The sequence below is a fragment of the Anas platyrhynchos genome, chromosome 9 (genome assembly GCF_047663525.1).
Source record: "Anas platyrhynchos isolate ZD024472 breed Pekin duck chromosome 9, IASCAAS_PekinDuck_T2T, whole genome shotgun sequence".
Taxonomy (NCBI): domain Eukaryota; kingdom Metazoa; phylum Chordata; class Aves; order Anseriformes; family Anatidae; genus Anas; species Anas platyrhynchos.
In genome coordinates, this window is record NC_092595.1 from 6,503,245 (window position 1) to 6,518,317 (window position 15,073).

At 36.2% G+C, this 15,073-nt stretch overlaps 1 protein-coding gene across 20 annotated transcripts in view; it reads left to right on the forward strand.

Moving 5' to 3' along the window:
• NAALADL2 (N-acetylated alpha-linked acidic dipeptidase like 2) overlaps positions 1-15,073 on the forward strand; it is a 432,007-nt gene that overhangs the window by 356,845 nt on the left and 60,089 nt on the right. For 19 of the 20 annotated variants that reach the window (XR_011811283.1, XR_011811282.1, XM_027463880.3 and 16 more), the window contains one exon: positions 10,993-11,088. Coding sequence is in view for 18 of the 20 variants with exons in the window: in XM_027463880.3 (XP_027319681.1) it covers positions 10,993-11,088 (96 nt within the window). In the remaining 2 variants the exon portion in view is untranslated. Of the gene's footprint in view, positions 1-10,992; positions 11,089-12,658; positions 12,701-15,073 lie in introns of those variants that run through there. The other variant, XM_072042341.1, reaches the window with a different exon arrangement.

The following is a 15,073-nucleotide window of genomic DNA, read 5'->3' on the forward strand; positions in this document are numbered from 1 at the left end:
GGCACTGAGTTATCTGTCCTCCCTGGAGAAGTAAATGGTGTGTTCCATTCAAGATAACATTTTAGCATTGTTGTTCTGAGTAGCTAAATTCAACAGACAAGCTAAAAGTCTTCTGTCAGAGTACCTGGAAAAAGTACGAGAGTTGTATTAGTCATGTGGCACTCTAGTTTTTTCTTTTAATAATTAAAAAAAAAAGAGGTCAAGATCACTGGACTATCAAACAACTGTGATTTGAGTCACTGATACATCCTCTCAAATAGAGTTTGCAAAGTTCGTTATGTCTTACCATGGCCATTAAAGAACAAATATTATCTTAGAAGACATCATTGTTGGTTTACAGTGGGGGAGGAGGTTATTAAAGTCAGTTTGTATTTTTATCGACAGATGCACACAGGCTCTGATTTGAAGGCTGTGTAGCTTCAGTAACAAAACGGTTATATTTTGCATTAAGTTTACTGACGAAGCATCACTGCGCAGTGGAGAAGTATACCTTTCAGATCAGCATCTGCTTGCATATAACTGGTTTAGGATGGAGACAAAGCAAATTCTGCCTTTTAAGCAGTGTCCTGCATTCCCTTTGTGATCCAAAGCAATCTGTGAAGGGGAGGAATTCCACTACTGGTATTGTGCAGTAAAGTAGACTTACTAGTTCTCATGTAACTAGCACCTTCCCAGGTGGGACCTCTATAGCAGGAAACGTGGTCCTTATTTGATGAAATACAGTGAAGATAATGCATTGCTAGAGTATCTGTGATCCTTAGGACTGCATCTCATTATGGTCGGTGGAAAGCATCTTAGAATTTTTTTCACTGCCCATAATACAATGATAGAAAAATATTAAAAACAGTTTCACTTTTGAAACTTTGGGTCCTCTAATCGTTACCTGAAAGACTTACTTTAGACTTTAAGATAAATGACAATCAGTTGCTCTTTCATTAAGAACATTAACTGAACTGAAACTGTGAAGGCAATGTAAAATATTGTATGAGATCTGAGAATTCTGCATATTTGTAGTTGATTTTTTTGAAAAGTGCAAGATATGTAGGCCTTTAAAGTGACTCAAAATACAAACTAATACTTTTTAAATAATCTTTCTAGTATTCCTGAAATATGCAAAAAATTCTTTGCCCATGCTTTTTTTGTGCTTTATAATATAAAGTAAATCCTGTAGGAATCTTGTCTTCAGTATTAGGAATACTACTCAGCTTTGATACTCAAAAAATAAATACATTCATTTAGTTGTGACTTTTAAAATTAAATTTAATTACATTTGTAATGGGGAAGTCTAAATGCACATCTAATACATCTCATGTCATTGTTTAAAAACCCATTGCACAAATAGAATGCATGCAGCATTACAGTTACTTTTCTTGCTTGGAAGTGACAGCATAATACAATTGAGAGAGATATCAGTAAAAATATATATATATATATAGAAACTATACAAAAAAATTAGTTGTCTTTTTCCCAGTTTTTACAGTTGGCCAGTCTTGAAGAAGGAACTCCTTTGAAACAAATTTAGAGAGACAACTAAATGCAAAGAATGAATCATTCCCCCATTTACACATGTATTTACTATTCTCAGCAAAAGTCAGTGCTGTTTCTTACTGCAAAATGGTGAGCCTTCCATCTACCCGGTATCTGTCCAATGGATAAATGGATTAGATTTCTTCATTCAGCATAACAATATAAATAGTTTTTTAAATAAGTAAACATAAAAACTGGAAATAGGATGCATTGAATAGGAAATGAAAGCACTGTGCTTTACAACACTGGTGGTTAGGAAACATTGTCACTAGGATTCATGGATTATAAAAGTACATCGTTAGCATGACCTGCTGGCATCTCACTGGCACTACTTGTTTTCTGGGTAACCTGAGTGCTCACAGGTGATTGTAAAATGCTACAATCCTTCGCACCACACATCTAAGAAGAGGTGTTCTCTCTTGCACGTAGTGAATCTGAACTGATCTTCCTCTTTCTAGCCTTCTGAAGCTTTGCGAAGATCTTCTCTGAGGTTCTCACTTTCTGGCTTAGGCTGCTTCCTCCTACTGACATTGCTTATTATTGTGCCTTCAGTTTGCAAAGCAGCCAGGGAATACTCAAGGGAGGAATAATGCTATGCAAGTATCACAGTATCTTAAAAGCTGCTTTCTTCATGCTGTGGTCTGTGAATTTACAGTGATTATTCAATTCACTTACAAGTGCAAGGAAGAAAACATTAACTTAAAGGAGATGAGAGAAAAATGCATATATTCTTTTCCTGTCTGATGACTGCTGGCTCGAGCTTTATCTGGCTACAGTTGATTTGAATAATAAAACAAATCGTGCAGCAGTGATTGCAATTCTATTTCTTCTGTTTTCTGTGTAGTCTCATTTGACAGGCCTTGCTTATTTTGTCCAGCATCTGATGACATCACAAGGTCAGTGCACATCTTTACCAGAATAAAAAAGAAAAAAAAAAAAAAGATTTGTTTTTCTTTCTTTATTAAAACCTCTTTAGTCAACTGAAGCAGTAAAATTATTTAAGGAAAGTCTTGTCAGAAACTCCCTCTGCCATGCCCATTTTCAAAGGACAGGGTCATTCTCACTTTGAGAGTTTTGACACACATTAGGCTGTGGCAACTGCAAAGCTTTACTTTTTAAAAGTAATTGAAAAGTATACTCATTTTATGTCTTTAGTTTCATTTACGTAATAACCAGTGAAAAGTAGCTTTTAAATCATAATCCTTTGTGGATTTTGTGAGGGAATATTTAATTAGATTTCAAGAGCATTTGCTAGAAAGGGAAAATTCAGTCTCCTGGTAAGATGGAGAGACATGCACTCTCTTCTGTGATGTGTTTGCAGACTTCAGGGCTTTTATTAGTGTGAAATCCTATATGCCATACCTTAATGACGGATGTGATTTAACCAATTCAGTTTAACACACACATAAGAGAAACGCACCTTGGCTTATGTTCTATGCTACATAATCCAGTGTTTCAATACATCTGTTTAAAAATCTGCTTCGGTCTACTGCACCTTCTCAAAAACAAAAAAAAAGTTTTCCAGATAGCTGATTAGCTGATGATAAATCATATTTTAATCTGAGATGCCTTTTTCTATTACTTTCTTTGACCCTTATTCCAGTGAAATCTCTCTTCTACCCCATCAGGGGAAAAAAAAAAAAAAAAAAAAAGGTCTTTTAGCCTATCTGAGGTGAAACACCTGTTTCACAAATAATACAGTTGTATATTTGCTGCCAAGATGCCATATGCCAAATGCTTGACTTAGGGTAAAATGGAAGAAGGAATTAGTGAAAGCCTGCAGTGCAGATTTCAAAGGTATTTTTGTTCTGCTCACTGCTTTCTCTTTATCTTTTCTTCTGACGTGGTTTTCTCCTTCATGCTGTGACAAATTCTTGGCAGTGGTCATGAATACAGATGCAGATAACTCCTCATGCAACTGTAGGCCTCTCTGGATGTCTGGGTAATAGTTTTAGACACTGGCATAACTTTATAGTGTGTGCTCTGCAGGTGAATTCAAAATCTCAACTAAACTTGTTTCTCAGGTTGATTTTGAAGGTAAGCACTGCTTCCTTTCTGCTTTGTTGTCCAGACACTGCATGTCTGTGTGTTCCCCTCAGGCTGCTACAACTCTACCCTTCATGCTGTTGTATTACAAAAAGGCAGAAAGAGTGAAATAGGTTAATAGCTCGTGGACCAGATCCAACATATAGACATGGACAGGCATGAGATTATATTCTCACTCCTGATGCAGCAGAGGCTTTATACCTCTACCAGACATTATTCTTTGATCTACGTGAAGAAAATAAATGTCTTTCTCTTGGCTTTCATCCCTCTTTTTTGTATATGCTTTGCAGACATTAGGACTCATGGCAGCATTAGGCTATCATGATTATACTGCTTGGCCTAACTGTACGAACTGCCAAAGGATTTTTGTTCTCACTGCTTTCCCTCTATTATTCCTTCTTAAGTGTCTGTTGCTTTTGTGCTATACAAAATTGGAGGTACAAAAGCTGTGAAGTGGTGAAGGGTGAAGCTGGCACAAGTGTTGACAATATTGACAAATATTGACAAGGGGGAAGTCAAACAGAAAAAAGAAGGTTGGTGCAAAGACCAGCTTTCCAGATGGTCATTGCTGAGTCAAGAAACCTCCACTGCATGTTACTTTCAAAAACAAGTAAACAAAAACCAACCACAAAATAACTTTAAAAAACTAGTAATTCTGAAGGGATTTGTGAATTATTCACCTGGGTAAAGGGGGAAGGATACTAATCATATATTATTTTTTTTTCAGAGTAACAGTCAAGAAAACAGGTATCCTGTTATTGTAGATGCAGCATTGTCTAATAAACATAGTTATAGTCTAGTAAACAAAACTGCTTGTGTTTACAACAGAACTATTTCCACCTCTAAGACAATGTGGTAACATTTGTTGTTTTGTTGTGTGTTTTTTTTGTCTGTTTCTTTATTATTATTATTATTATTGTTTTTCAATGGCAGAAAATAGATCTGTAAGATATGTTATGGTATTTACTGCTATACATTAATTCACCAGAGGTGCCGTGAGCTTTTATTCATGACTAAAAATGGATTGGATTAAATTTGGTACATAAATTGAAAGCACGGTATAGGAAGGTACACAAGGGATGGCAAGTTTAGATCCTTTAGAAGGTGAACCATTCTGTTCATTTTATTAGTTGAGGAAGAACAAGATAAGTTAGGAAAATGAGTCTAATAAATCAGGAGTGAATTTTAGTGTCCATCATAAATAAACAAGAGAGAGCTAGGTTGGGGGTTTTTAGATTTTTCTTTCTGCATTTTCGATCCCCATTTAATCAATTCATAAATCAATTAATTACTGTCAGGAGAGCTGAGGACAGCAGGAAATTGGGTTCAAATTAAAAAGAAAAGGAGGCAATTTGTTTTAAGATTGAAAGTTGGATGTTCAATCGAAGTTTAATCAGAAGTGACCCATTATTTGAGAAGTAGAACACCAATGTCTTTCTAATTTCACAGAATGTTTCGTTAAATGAGTGTTGAAAAGATCAGGTTAACTGATATTTCCAAAAGGAAGATGAGACAAAGGGGATTTTTGGAAGTGAGCTTCTAATATATGTTATATATTCCCCTTCATTTCTCTTCTGAAGAGACTGTAGTGAATCCTAAAGCATTATACTGGGAATTCAAGGATTATTGGCACTGTCTTTTCTACAGGTTGTGCAGATTGTGTAATAAAAATGTAGCTTAATATCAGAAAAGCAAACATTCTTAATCCATTTGGATAGCTGTGGAACAATTTACAAATGACAACAAACAGTGAAGAGAAAATTTGTAATTGAATGAATGGAAGCTGGGCTGCCTAAATTATAGGGTGTCTCACGGTGGTCTGACCTTGAGAAAGTCTTTCCATAAATTGATATCATCATGAGACCTTTCAGCTCCAGAATATATAGATAATTGTGGACAGTGCACAAAGTGAGTGCTGATTATGAGCTTGCTGCTGCATGGAAGGCAAAATGAAGGAGCTGTTAGAAGTCTGCCTCACCCCTGTTCATGCTGTCAACTCCTTCCTTGCTGTGAGCAGCGTCATCTCCATGCGGTGAGGTTCTGGCCTGACTTCCCCAGAAGTGAGTTCAGATGATAATACGGAATCTTTGTCTAAATCTAACATGGTACTGGTGCCTGACTAAAGTGAAGGGAGATTAATTTTGTTTAGGAATGGAGTGTGGGAGAGTGAGGGCGGCAACCATAGCTATAATTCCTGCTGCATAAAAAAATAGTATAGTTGGCTTTAATGTTCTTTGGATTATCATGTCTTTTTTTTTTTCCTAGTGTACATTTACTAGAAATTTGCTTAGGAAAGGGCTATTAAAAATAAAAACTAACACAGGCTATTATGAGCTCACTGAAAGAATAAATGAGGAGGCTGATTCAGTTTCTCACTGTAGGAAAGTGTTGCTCTTGCTGTTAAATGCTGAGAGATACTCTTGAAACACCATCCAGAGTCGTATCTCTGCCGTGTGCTCCCTGGGATAAAGAGTGGGCTTCTGTTTTTTGGAAAGTTCTTGCAGCTTTGTCTGGTTAGCATAGTGCTTGAAAGACTATAAAAGGTAAGAGAACCAAAGTATCTTTGCCTCTTTTGAAGTTCTTTATGGAGCCGTCTTTTCTTTCAGAACAAAACAACTGTTTTAAACATTTCCCTTCAGAAGGGTAGAGTAAGATATTACAGATGCCAGCAAGGTATTTCAGAGAGTAATCTTGGATTAATTGTTTGCAGGTATTATCTATGTATATGCACATTAAAAACATCTTGCACATAATAAATGTTATATATGAATATGTATAAATATATAAAATTGTAGTCATCTGCTCTGTTTTATGTACATTCCATAGCAAAATCATTGTTTCCTGGATAGAAAACTGAAGTGCAAAAATACTAAAGCCTGCTTAAAGCAGTGACTGTGTATGACTCCTTTTTAAGATCTTAGCAAACAGAGTTGATTCCAGCATGATCAAAGAGACTTGCCACTTGTGTTGCCAACATGTGTTTTGAGTTGTTTACTCATTGTTACTTGCTTATGTTGTGTTCCTTTAAAAGTCAGTACTTAAAAGGAGGCAGTAGCAAAGACTACCTGTTGGCCTTGCCCAGCTGCTGTGGTCTCGACTAGGTTGGAAGCCTTTGGAAGGAGTGTTAATTGCTCAGTGGCATCCAGAGAAAGAATATATCTAGGAGAGTTCTTCCAAGCATAGATGTTGTCTCACTCCTCACACGAAGGAGTGAGTAACTGGGCCAGTGTGAAAGGGAAACAGTAATAGAAATCAAAAAGACCTCCAAACCTCTCACTACAGAAGGGATGAGAGCATATTCATAGCCTGACCACAAGACAGATGGGGAAAAATAAGTTCTGTTCTTGGGATCCAAGCAGGGTCTGTGCTGAATTTGTTACACAGTGGAAAGTCACTGGAAGATTGCTGGGCTGAGGAAAAAAAATCTAAAAATAACAACACCCTGTGTAGAGAAACTACATGTCCCGGATTCTGTTCTTATTCTGTTCCTGGTTTTGAAGAAAAATGAAGTTTGCCTTTTGAGGTATTTGCATTCAGGAAGATAACAGGGCTGATCTGCATCAGAGCTCTAGCTTGTTTGGGGTTCAGTCACACCACTCACCTGTGTAATGCAAACACTTACAAGCTAATATTTCCTTCCACTTGAATTGGGAGGGTAGGGGGGGGAAGAAAAAGAAAAAAGCTAAACCTGCTCTATGAACAAAAAATTATGAAATTAATGAAATATGCTGTTCAAGGCTTCCAGTAGGTTTCAGCATATGAAAGATGAAAACACAAGCCTGTGAACTGAATGAATAATAAAAGAGTCACTTTCTCATTAGCAGTGAGGGAGAAACTTGACATGATGCTTTAAATTCTTCTGAATATTCACTGTAAGAGCTTGGTATATGTGGTAGTAAAACAAGAACGGCCATCAGAGCTACTGATAACCTTCAGGAACTGCTGTGAATTTCACCCATGTGCTTTTCTTTGATTCATGGTACATTGGAATCCTGAGGATTCCTTTCTTTGGGAAAATGGGCAAGCAGAAGATATTCCCATATAGGGGATGAGTGAACTGATCATGTTTGTAAATGGGTAAACTTCACAATTAAAGGGAAAATTCTCACCTAGTGCATCATTTCTAAAAATATCAGCCATGATTTCTAAGAGCTTTACAACATGGTAATGACCATCAAATGATTCAGTCTTAGAAAGATAGATACAAATGCTTGAGTTCATTCTGTATAATTAGGTGCTTCAAGAAGGCACCTAAATTAAAAGAATGTGTATGAATGTATGAATGAAACACTTCCCATGCTTGTATCTCTGCTATTGAATGTGTTATGAATGTAGAACTACTAGAATCCTAACCTGTGCTCTTCAGGTATGTGCCTAGAATAAGGTGGGTAAAAGCGTGTTAAGCAGGGCTTCCCTGTCATGCGTGCATCTGATCCATCGAGTTCAGCTTCCAAAGAAATAACATTTGTCTAGATGGAGCTACGGTCTGATCTTGTGCAGCAAATCTAATTCAGTAATCATTCCCTTCACTGACTCTCAGTAAGGTACTCAAGAAAGAATATAAATAATGTAACTGTTTCTACATTATTGATTGCAATTATGCGAATGATGATGAACAGCATTAGCACCACTGTAGCAGAATGACAATCTTCCTCAACCTCCCCCCAGTCAAACGACATGGCTCTGTAAACTAGTGCACAAACTTAAAACAAAGATTAATAGATGTAATGAGTTAATCTTGAAGTATGTATTTTATCTTTATAATAAATGATTTTGTGCATCTTCTCCCTGAAATCTTAAAAAAAAAAAAAAAAAAAAAAAAAGTTTTCTGAAGGGAAGAATGACTTCATTTATTATTCTGATGTTTCTGTGACAAGTTATACAACACAGATGCGTGACTGAACACAAGAATTTGTATGAGTGAGGGCTAATTATACCTTGTATTTATTTATTTATTAAGAAAGTGGTGGAAGCTTACAACCAGAAATAATTCTCTGGAAATGCATGGAAATACTGATATAATATTCATCATGCAGGCATTAATCTGTAGAAAAAATTAACAAGCAAAATTACCAGCAGTGTAGCTATCTTTCTCGAGGCCTACCTTTCACTGAGCTTTCTATGAGACATGTCACACTATTCAGAGAGGCCGAAGTTAGCTGTAATGTACTAGTTTAGGAGGTGGACTGAGCATCTGTAGGGAACTAAGCCTAAATGGAGTTGTTTTGAGTAGAGCATATTGGCATATCACACCGCTGATATGATCATAGTGCATTTGTGTCCCATGCTAGTTTGCACAGACAACTAACAGTGCCGTGCCACTGTAGTGCCCAAAACTGGCTCTTGGTTCCATGTGATGTGACGTCCTGGGTGATACAAACACAGTTCTGATGCAGCTGGCACGGATCGGATACCACCACTTTATCCTCCAAGGGTGCATGAGAGAGAGACTTTATATTGCTTAAAGAGTGGGGTAGGCTTTTTCTCTACTTCCTTTTAACGTTTGAATTGGAGCTAACAGCATTTTTTGTTATCATTATTTATTTACTTTTTCTCAAGTACAATTTTTCTTCAGCCTTTGTATGGCTTGGAACCCAGCATGAGAAAGAGCAAAGCTCAGTCACATAAAGAGAGGTTGTACAAGCCAGAACAAAGCATCTAAATTGTTTGTCTCTCTCATTTGCTTACTTCCCAATGTTTAAAACAATAAGTCCTACAGAGTGTTTTTAGCAAGTGAAAAGGTAGTGGAGTGCAAACCTTACAAATCAATTCTGTTAAGCTCAGATCAGTTTTAATACTTCTTTACCAGAACTTTATTCAGTTGCTGCTCAGCATGAAACATCTGAATGTAAGTAACTCTTTGGCTGTTAAAGAATGAGTTGAGCATCATTACAAGGTTTAACACTCCCTGTATAGACAAACTGGGGGAGGGGGAGAAGAGTTTGAGTATAAAGATAAAACCTATTGAAGATTGCTGTATACCAAGAAGAGAAGAAATGTTAGTCTAGTAGATGCAGGAAGCTGGTAATTGAGAAGGATGTGATTCCAAAACACTGTCAATATTGCCTAACAGTCCAGGATATTCTAGCTAAATACAGTAGTATTATATTCAGGTGCTTGGCAAATCAAAATGCAGAATAAGATTCATTAAAAATTTAGGCCTTCTAAAAGGAGATACAAAATATTATGATGTTGAACTTGGTTGCCTAGAGATAACCAGAGCCTGGCACAGGGCTTGAGAAGTTTTTTGTTTTTTTTTTTACTCTTTCAGGACATAGGTAAGTGAAGCAGGGTTGCAGAGGATTTGTCTCTGATTATCTGTGTCAGAATTCATTTTGAAGAGTATATTTTTAAAAGAACTGCTTATAACTAATAATTTTTAGAATGGTATGATACTCGTGCACTTTCATATCCTTCTGCTGATCTCTGAAATAACTTTGGCTGTAGTTTCTGTGGTCTTGTCTTCAACTCATTGCTGTTGGTGAGCAGTACATGTATTCAAAGTATGCTTACCAAGTGGGCAGAGCACCGGAGTCCATCAAGCTGGACCTCTGCATTTATTTTTATACCCGGTGGGGTATAAAATGGGCACTAGATTCCTAGCTGTTCCAGGAGGGCCGGCTCTGACCATACCTAGAGGGCAAAACTACAGGCAGTTAACAAAAGAAAGGATAATTTTAGGGTGCATGCCTCTGGGGCTATAGAGATGTAGAGAAAGATTTTTCATTTTAGTTTTGTTTCTGGATTATTATACTGGGTTCACAAACACAGGCTCAAAATAATTCCCAGTTTCAGGCATCTGTGTACATTTGAGACCTGGGGTTTTATTTTCGTTTCTTTTTGCTTTTTTTCAGTCCACACCAGGGTATCAGTTTATTGTTTTCTTGTGACAGCAAATATGCAACCTGCTTGCTTGCTTTCCTGCTGTATGAGACACAAACGTTTTGTACAAATATTATAAAAGAGTGGTAAACCTAGAGGGTATAAGAGGGAACTGACCAAAACCCCATCTTATGCATATGGTATTACTTTATACTGAATTAACATGTTTGCAGAAGATGAAAGTATGTTCTTTGATTATTGTGTTTACATTTATTCTGAAGAATGAATTATAACTCATTTATTGAATGTTGTAATGCTGGCACAATTTTTTTTCCTCCCTGTAGAAAAATTCTTTGCTGGGTTGGGAAACATAATTACAAAGACTACTGCTATTCCAGAAATAGTCATAAAACTTGGGCGGGGTTGTCTCTTTCAAGGACTTGGAATCAGTTAATTAGATCAGTACAATAAAAGCTAATAATCCACAAAACTTAAGAACAATTGGAAGAGTTTTGAGTCTCTGAACAAAACCCAATAAGTATTTGAATGAATAAATTGATGTAGAATCCTAAAAGGGTGTTTCTTTCTTTCTCACAGAATTCTAGCTTTCTCTCCGAAGCTCTTTTTCCTGTACATGCAACAAAAACTGAAGAGCTGGATCCCTCGTTCAAACTGCATGAGACCATTGCAAAGGTAAAGAAATGGAGAGATCTCATTTCCATTTACTGTCTTTCACAAATTTAAATTTGTGAATAATATAGACAATTTTGGAAGGTGACCTATTTTTCTTCCTGTTAATACTTGTTTTGTACTAAGAAGTATTGGAGGATTTTTCATTGAGATTCACCTTTTGAATATTCTCTACTGTAATATTTGGTCAACCAGCATGATCAAAAGAGCTTTTATGTGCATATGCTTCATTTTATGTATTCTGTTGTATTTCTAATGGTTCACATTAAACTTGTTATTGGCATGAATGCAGAGCATTGAGCCTCACTAGGTGGCAGGAAGTATCAAGTTTGTTGCTGTCATTTTTGACAGGGAAGAGGGCTCTGAGGGCACCTTCACCTGCATGGACAGTTTTATGAACTATCACAGCATGCTCCACCTGGGAAGAAGGGGTTGCCATCCTATGAGTCTTGAGATTGGCCCACACAGGGGGATGTTCCCACAGTTAATGTGTTCTGACTTCTCTGTCATTGCTCCAGTTTAGTTCTCCCTCCATGTTATTTATTCATACAAGCAAAATTACTCCATGCTTTAAAGTGCTCTTTGTTCACTGTGTCCTCTCATCAAGCCCTGGTTCTACAAAGATACGTGATTGCAAATGAGTCCTCATTCATGGGTTAATACACATGCACTCAGGCTTCTTATAAACTAGAACTATGTAGACCTCACTAACTGATTTATTTGTTTATTTGGATTTATCTCTTTTGGAAGAGCAGCTGCTATTGAAACGCTTCTTTTGGCAACAACAAAAATTAATTCTCCAGGATCAGCAATGTGCAGATTTAGCATATAGGCACATCAGCAGCTTTGGCAAAACAGCTACTGTTCTAATTTTTTTCAGTTTGTTTGGATTATATTTTTTTTTAATATAGTTATTTTGTTTGTTTTCTAAAAGAAAAAAAAAAGGAAGGAAGTACATCTTCCTACACATGGTTTTTGAAGCTTGACCAGTTAAGGAACAATCACAAGAGAAAAGTCGTCTTTGAAGCTTTTTAATAGAACTTATGTTTAACCAGTCCTTAATGCCAAAGTGACTGAAAAGATTCACCAGTTTTTTTATTTTTTTTCCAAAGACTGAGGGCAGTATGTATTCGATTAATTACTGTATAATTGATTTTGTGACTTACTGGGCCATGTGTAATTTGAATAATCTGTATTTAAGTATTTGCTTTAGGATTTTGACTAACACAGAAAAATGCTTACTAGATAGTATGACTTGAAGCATTTTGAAACTGTTTAAGTTATTAGAAATTATTACAAATAATTTTAAGTAGGTTCACTGAGCATTACAATTGTCTTTGTTAGAACTTGAAGATTGCAGTAGGATACATTTATTTCCATTATGCTTTTCAGACTGTAACCCGGGATGTTTTTATATAGATAAATAATATGTGCAGCAATTGGGTGAGATCCTCAGCTAGCGATTTTTGTCATCTTTAGCTTAGCTTAATTGATCTACTTCAGTAGTTTTCTGAGTAGATAGAACAGGAAGTTTTCTAAATTTAATTCATTGTTTACTCTTCCTTACTGATAGATAATGTGGGCACTTCAACTTCATTAACACTTGGAAAAGGAGATTGATGAATGTAGTAAGTAAAATGAATGAGAGGTGTTCATCTATGAAAGAGATAGATCTATAATATGATTGCTTAAAAGATCTAATTTGCCAGAACACTTGTCATCAATTTATGTTTGATTTTGGCACTTTAAAGGTGGATTTAGGGCAGATTGCTACAGTGCCCAGTCATATTGCATTTCAAAATTTAGTGATATTTTAAGTGGAATTTACAGACCTTGTAATCTGAAGTGTGTTTTATAATACATATATCAAGTATTAAAATGGAGAAATCTTTGCCTGTGTGGCAGAGAATGAATTTTTCTATCAGACCAGAAGAATTCAGGTGAAACTCTATTGTTATTAAACACATAAAACTCATAAAAGTATGTGCTATTGTTCAATAAGTTCTGTCAGTGTTACTCAGCAGCCTACATCAGTGTTTCAAGGTAACTAGTCAACTGGAGGTATTAACAATAAGTTTGAAAATACTTTTGTGTTTTGAATTATGCTCACTAAAGTAGCCTAATAAGACTCCAGGATTACACAGTTCTAAAAGCTTTAATGGCAGTCCCCCAACAGGGAGTGCCACTGGAGCCACTTACCTAATAACAGCCTTGGAATAGTAATAACCTTTTATTGATTTTTACTTTGGCAGGCACCAAAGTGTTGAAAGGTATGCCAGAAGTGACATAATTGGTTTTATAATGAGTTATGGGTGCTGACAGATGACTCTTGAGAAAATTATTAGCGATCCTGATTATTCCACACTTTGATTATGGAGCTGCATGAAGTTGAACCAACTATCATAATGCAATTAGCTTCTAAAAGTTACATAAAACAGCAGTAGTAAAGGAAATACCTTTTTATTTTTCTCTGTAACACAATGTAGGTTGGTTTTTGTTTGTTTGTTTGCTTTAAATAAACACTTCCAAGTATATGACAGGCAGATTCTTTTCTTGAAGCAAATAGAATAAAAAACACTGGACTGCAGGTTGTTTAGTCAATGAAACCCACATTTTAACCACAGATAAGGTCCAGCACAGAAATTTTGATATGAGGAATTCTCTAACAGAACTGTACTGTCCTTTTCTTTTGAAGCATGAGAGGGATATATATTCCCATTTACCCATTGTGTATGGCTATTAATTCTCTAATACAGGTGTAGGGGATACCCATTCCTATGGCAAATGCAGTGATATCCATATCTTTGGTAGTTCTTTTCTGTATCATCTGTCTAAAGTCAAATTCTGCGACTTGATGCATGCTAGCTTTGATAAATATTTGGGTAAGCGATTCCACTTTATCTTCATGCATGGTGCTTGTGAATGAGCTCTTTTTTTGCATGCTTCTGTATTGAAAAAGTTAAAAGTAACTATATGTGTATATATATATTTATAACCTATATATAATATTCCAATTAATTATTGAAATATTAAATTTATTAAACAGAAGATAACACATCGTATCTAAATTAACATGAAGGAGTCAAAAATCTTACTATTCTGAAGTCTAATAGTGCGTATGTTGAATCAGTGGAATAATACTGTGATGTACAGTAATAAAGCTGTATCTTGCCAGAGTTTAAAAGCCAAACAAAATCTCGTTGTAGTCAACCCACTTCAAGTTTCTTTACATTTCACTGAAGCACCTGTTGTATTTTTGGCAGGGATTGCAATCTCTGTACCATCAAGTGGAAACACTTTCACAAACCACGTACAGCATGTTGCAGAGTTTTACCGGAAACATTTCTCCCAACACATTATTACTGGCATAGCTACTTCAGCAAAGTACCTTCACATTCAGGTCTTGTTCCCACTACAACACACCCTTTTTAGTATCTGGCTGCTCTTTGAAAAAGCTGTGTGGGATTGTGCTTATGCATCCTTGTGGCGTCTGTTTCAAGGCAGTTCTGCATCTGGATTTCCATTGATGTGTCTTTCTTTCTCATATAAAAATTTCCATGGTGTAGAACTAGAGGATTTGGCAGAATGGTTCATGATTTCTAGACAGCAGAGACAGTGTATTACTCTAATCAGAGTTACAACACATATATCAAAGTGCTGCCATGGCGCATGCAGAATGAATCTGAAATATTCACAAAGCAAAAGTCTGATGCATGCAAGTACATCGTATGTCCAAACCCAGACCAGTAAACCCTTTATCCTTGGAAAGCATAGGCATATATATGGCAGCCTGCTCCTGTATCATGTGGTGTGCTAACTGGAATTTTTTGTTGTACGCTATGAGTTACCTCGTGAAAATGTGACACTTTGAAGTGTCAATCTCCACGGGTAAGTTCTTCAGTTAACTTTCTTCAGTGATCTGTTTCTTTTGATGTCGTTTTTAAAATTCCTGTTTCATTTGGGTGTACCAGACTTTCACGTCAGTTAT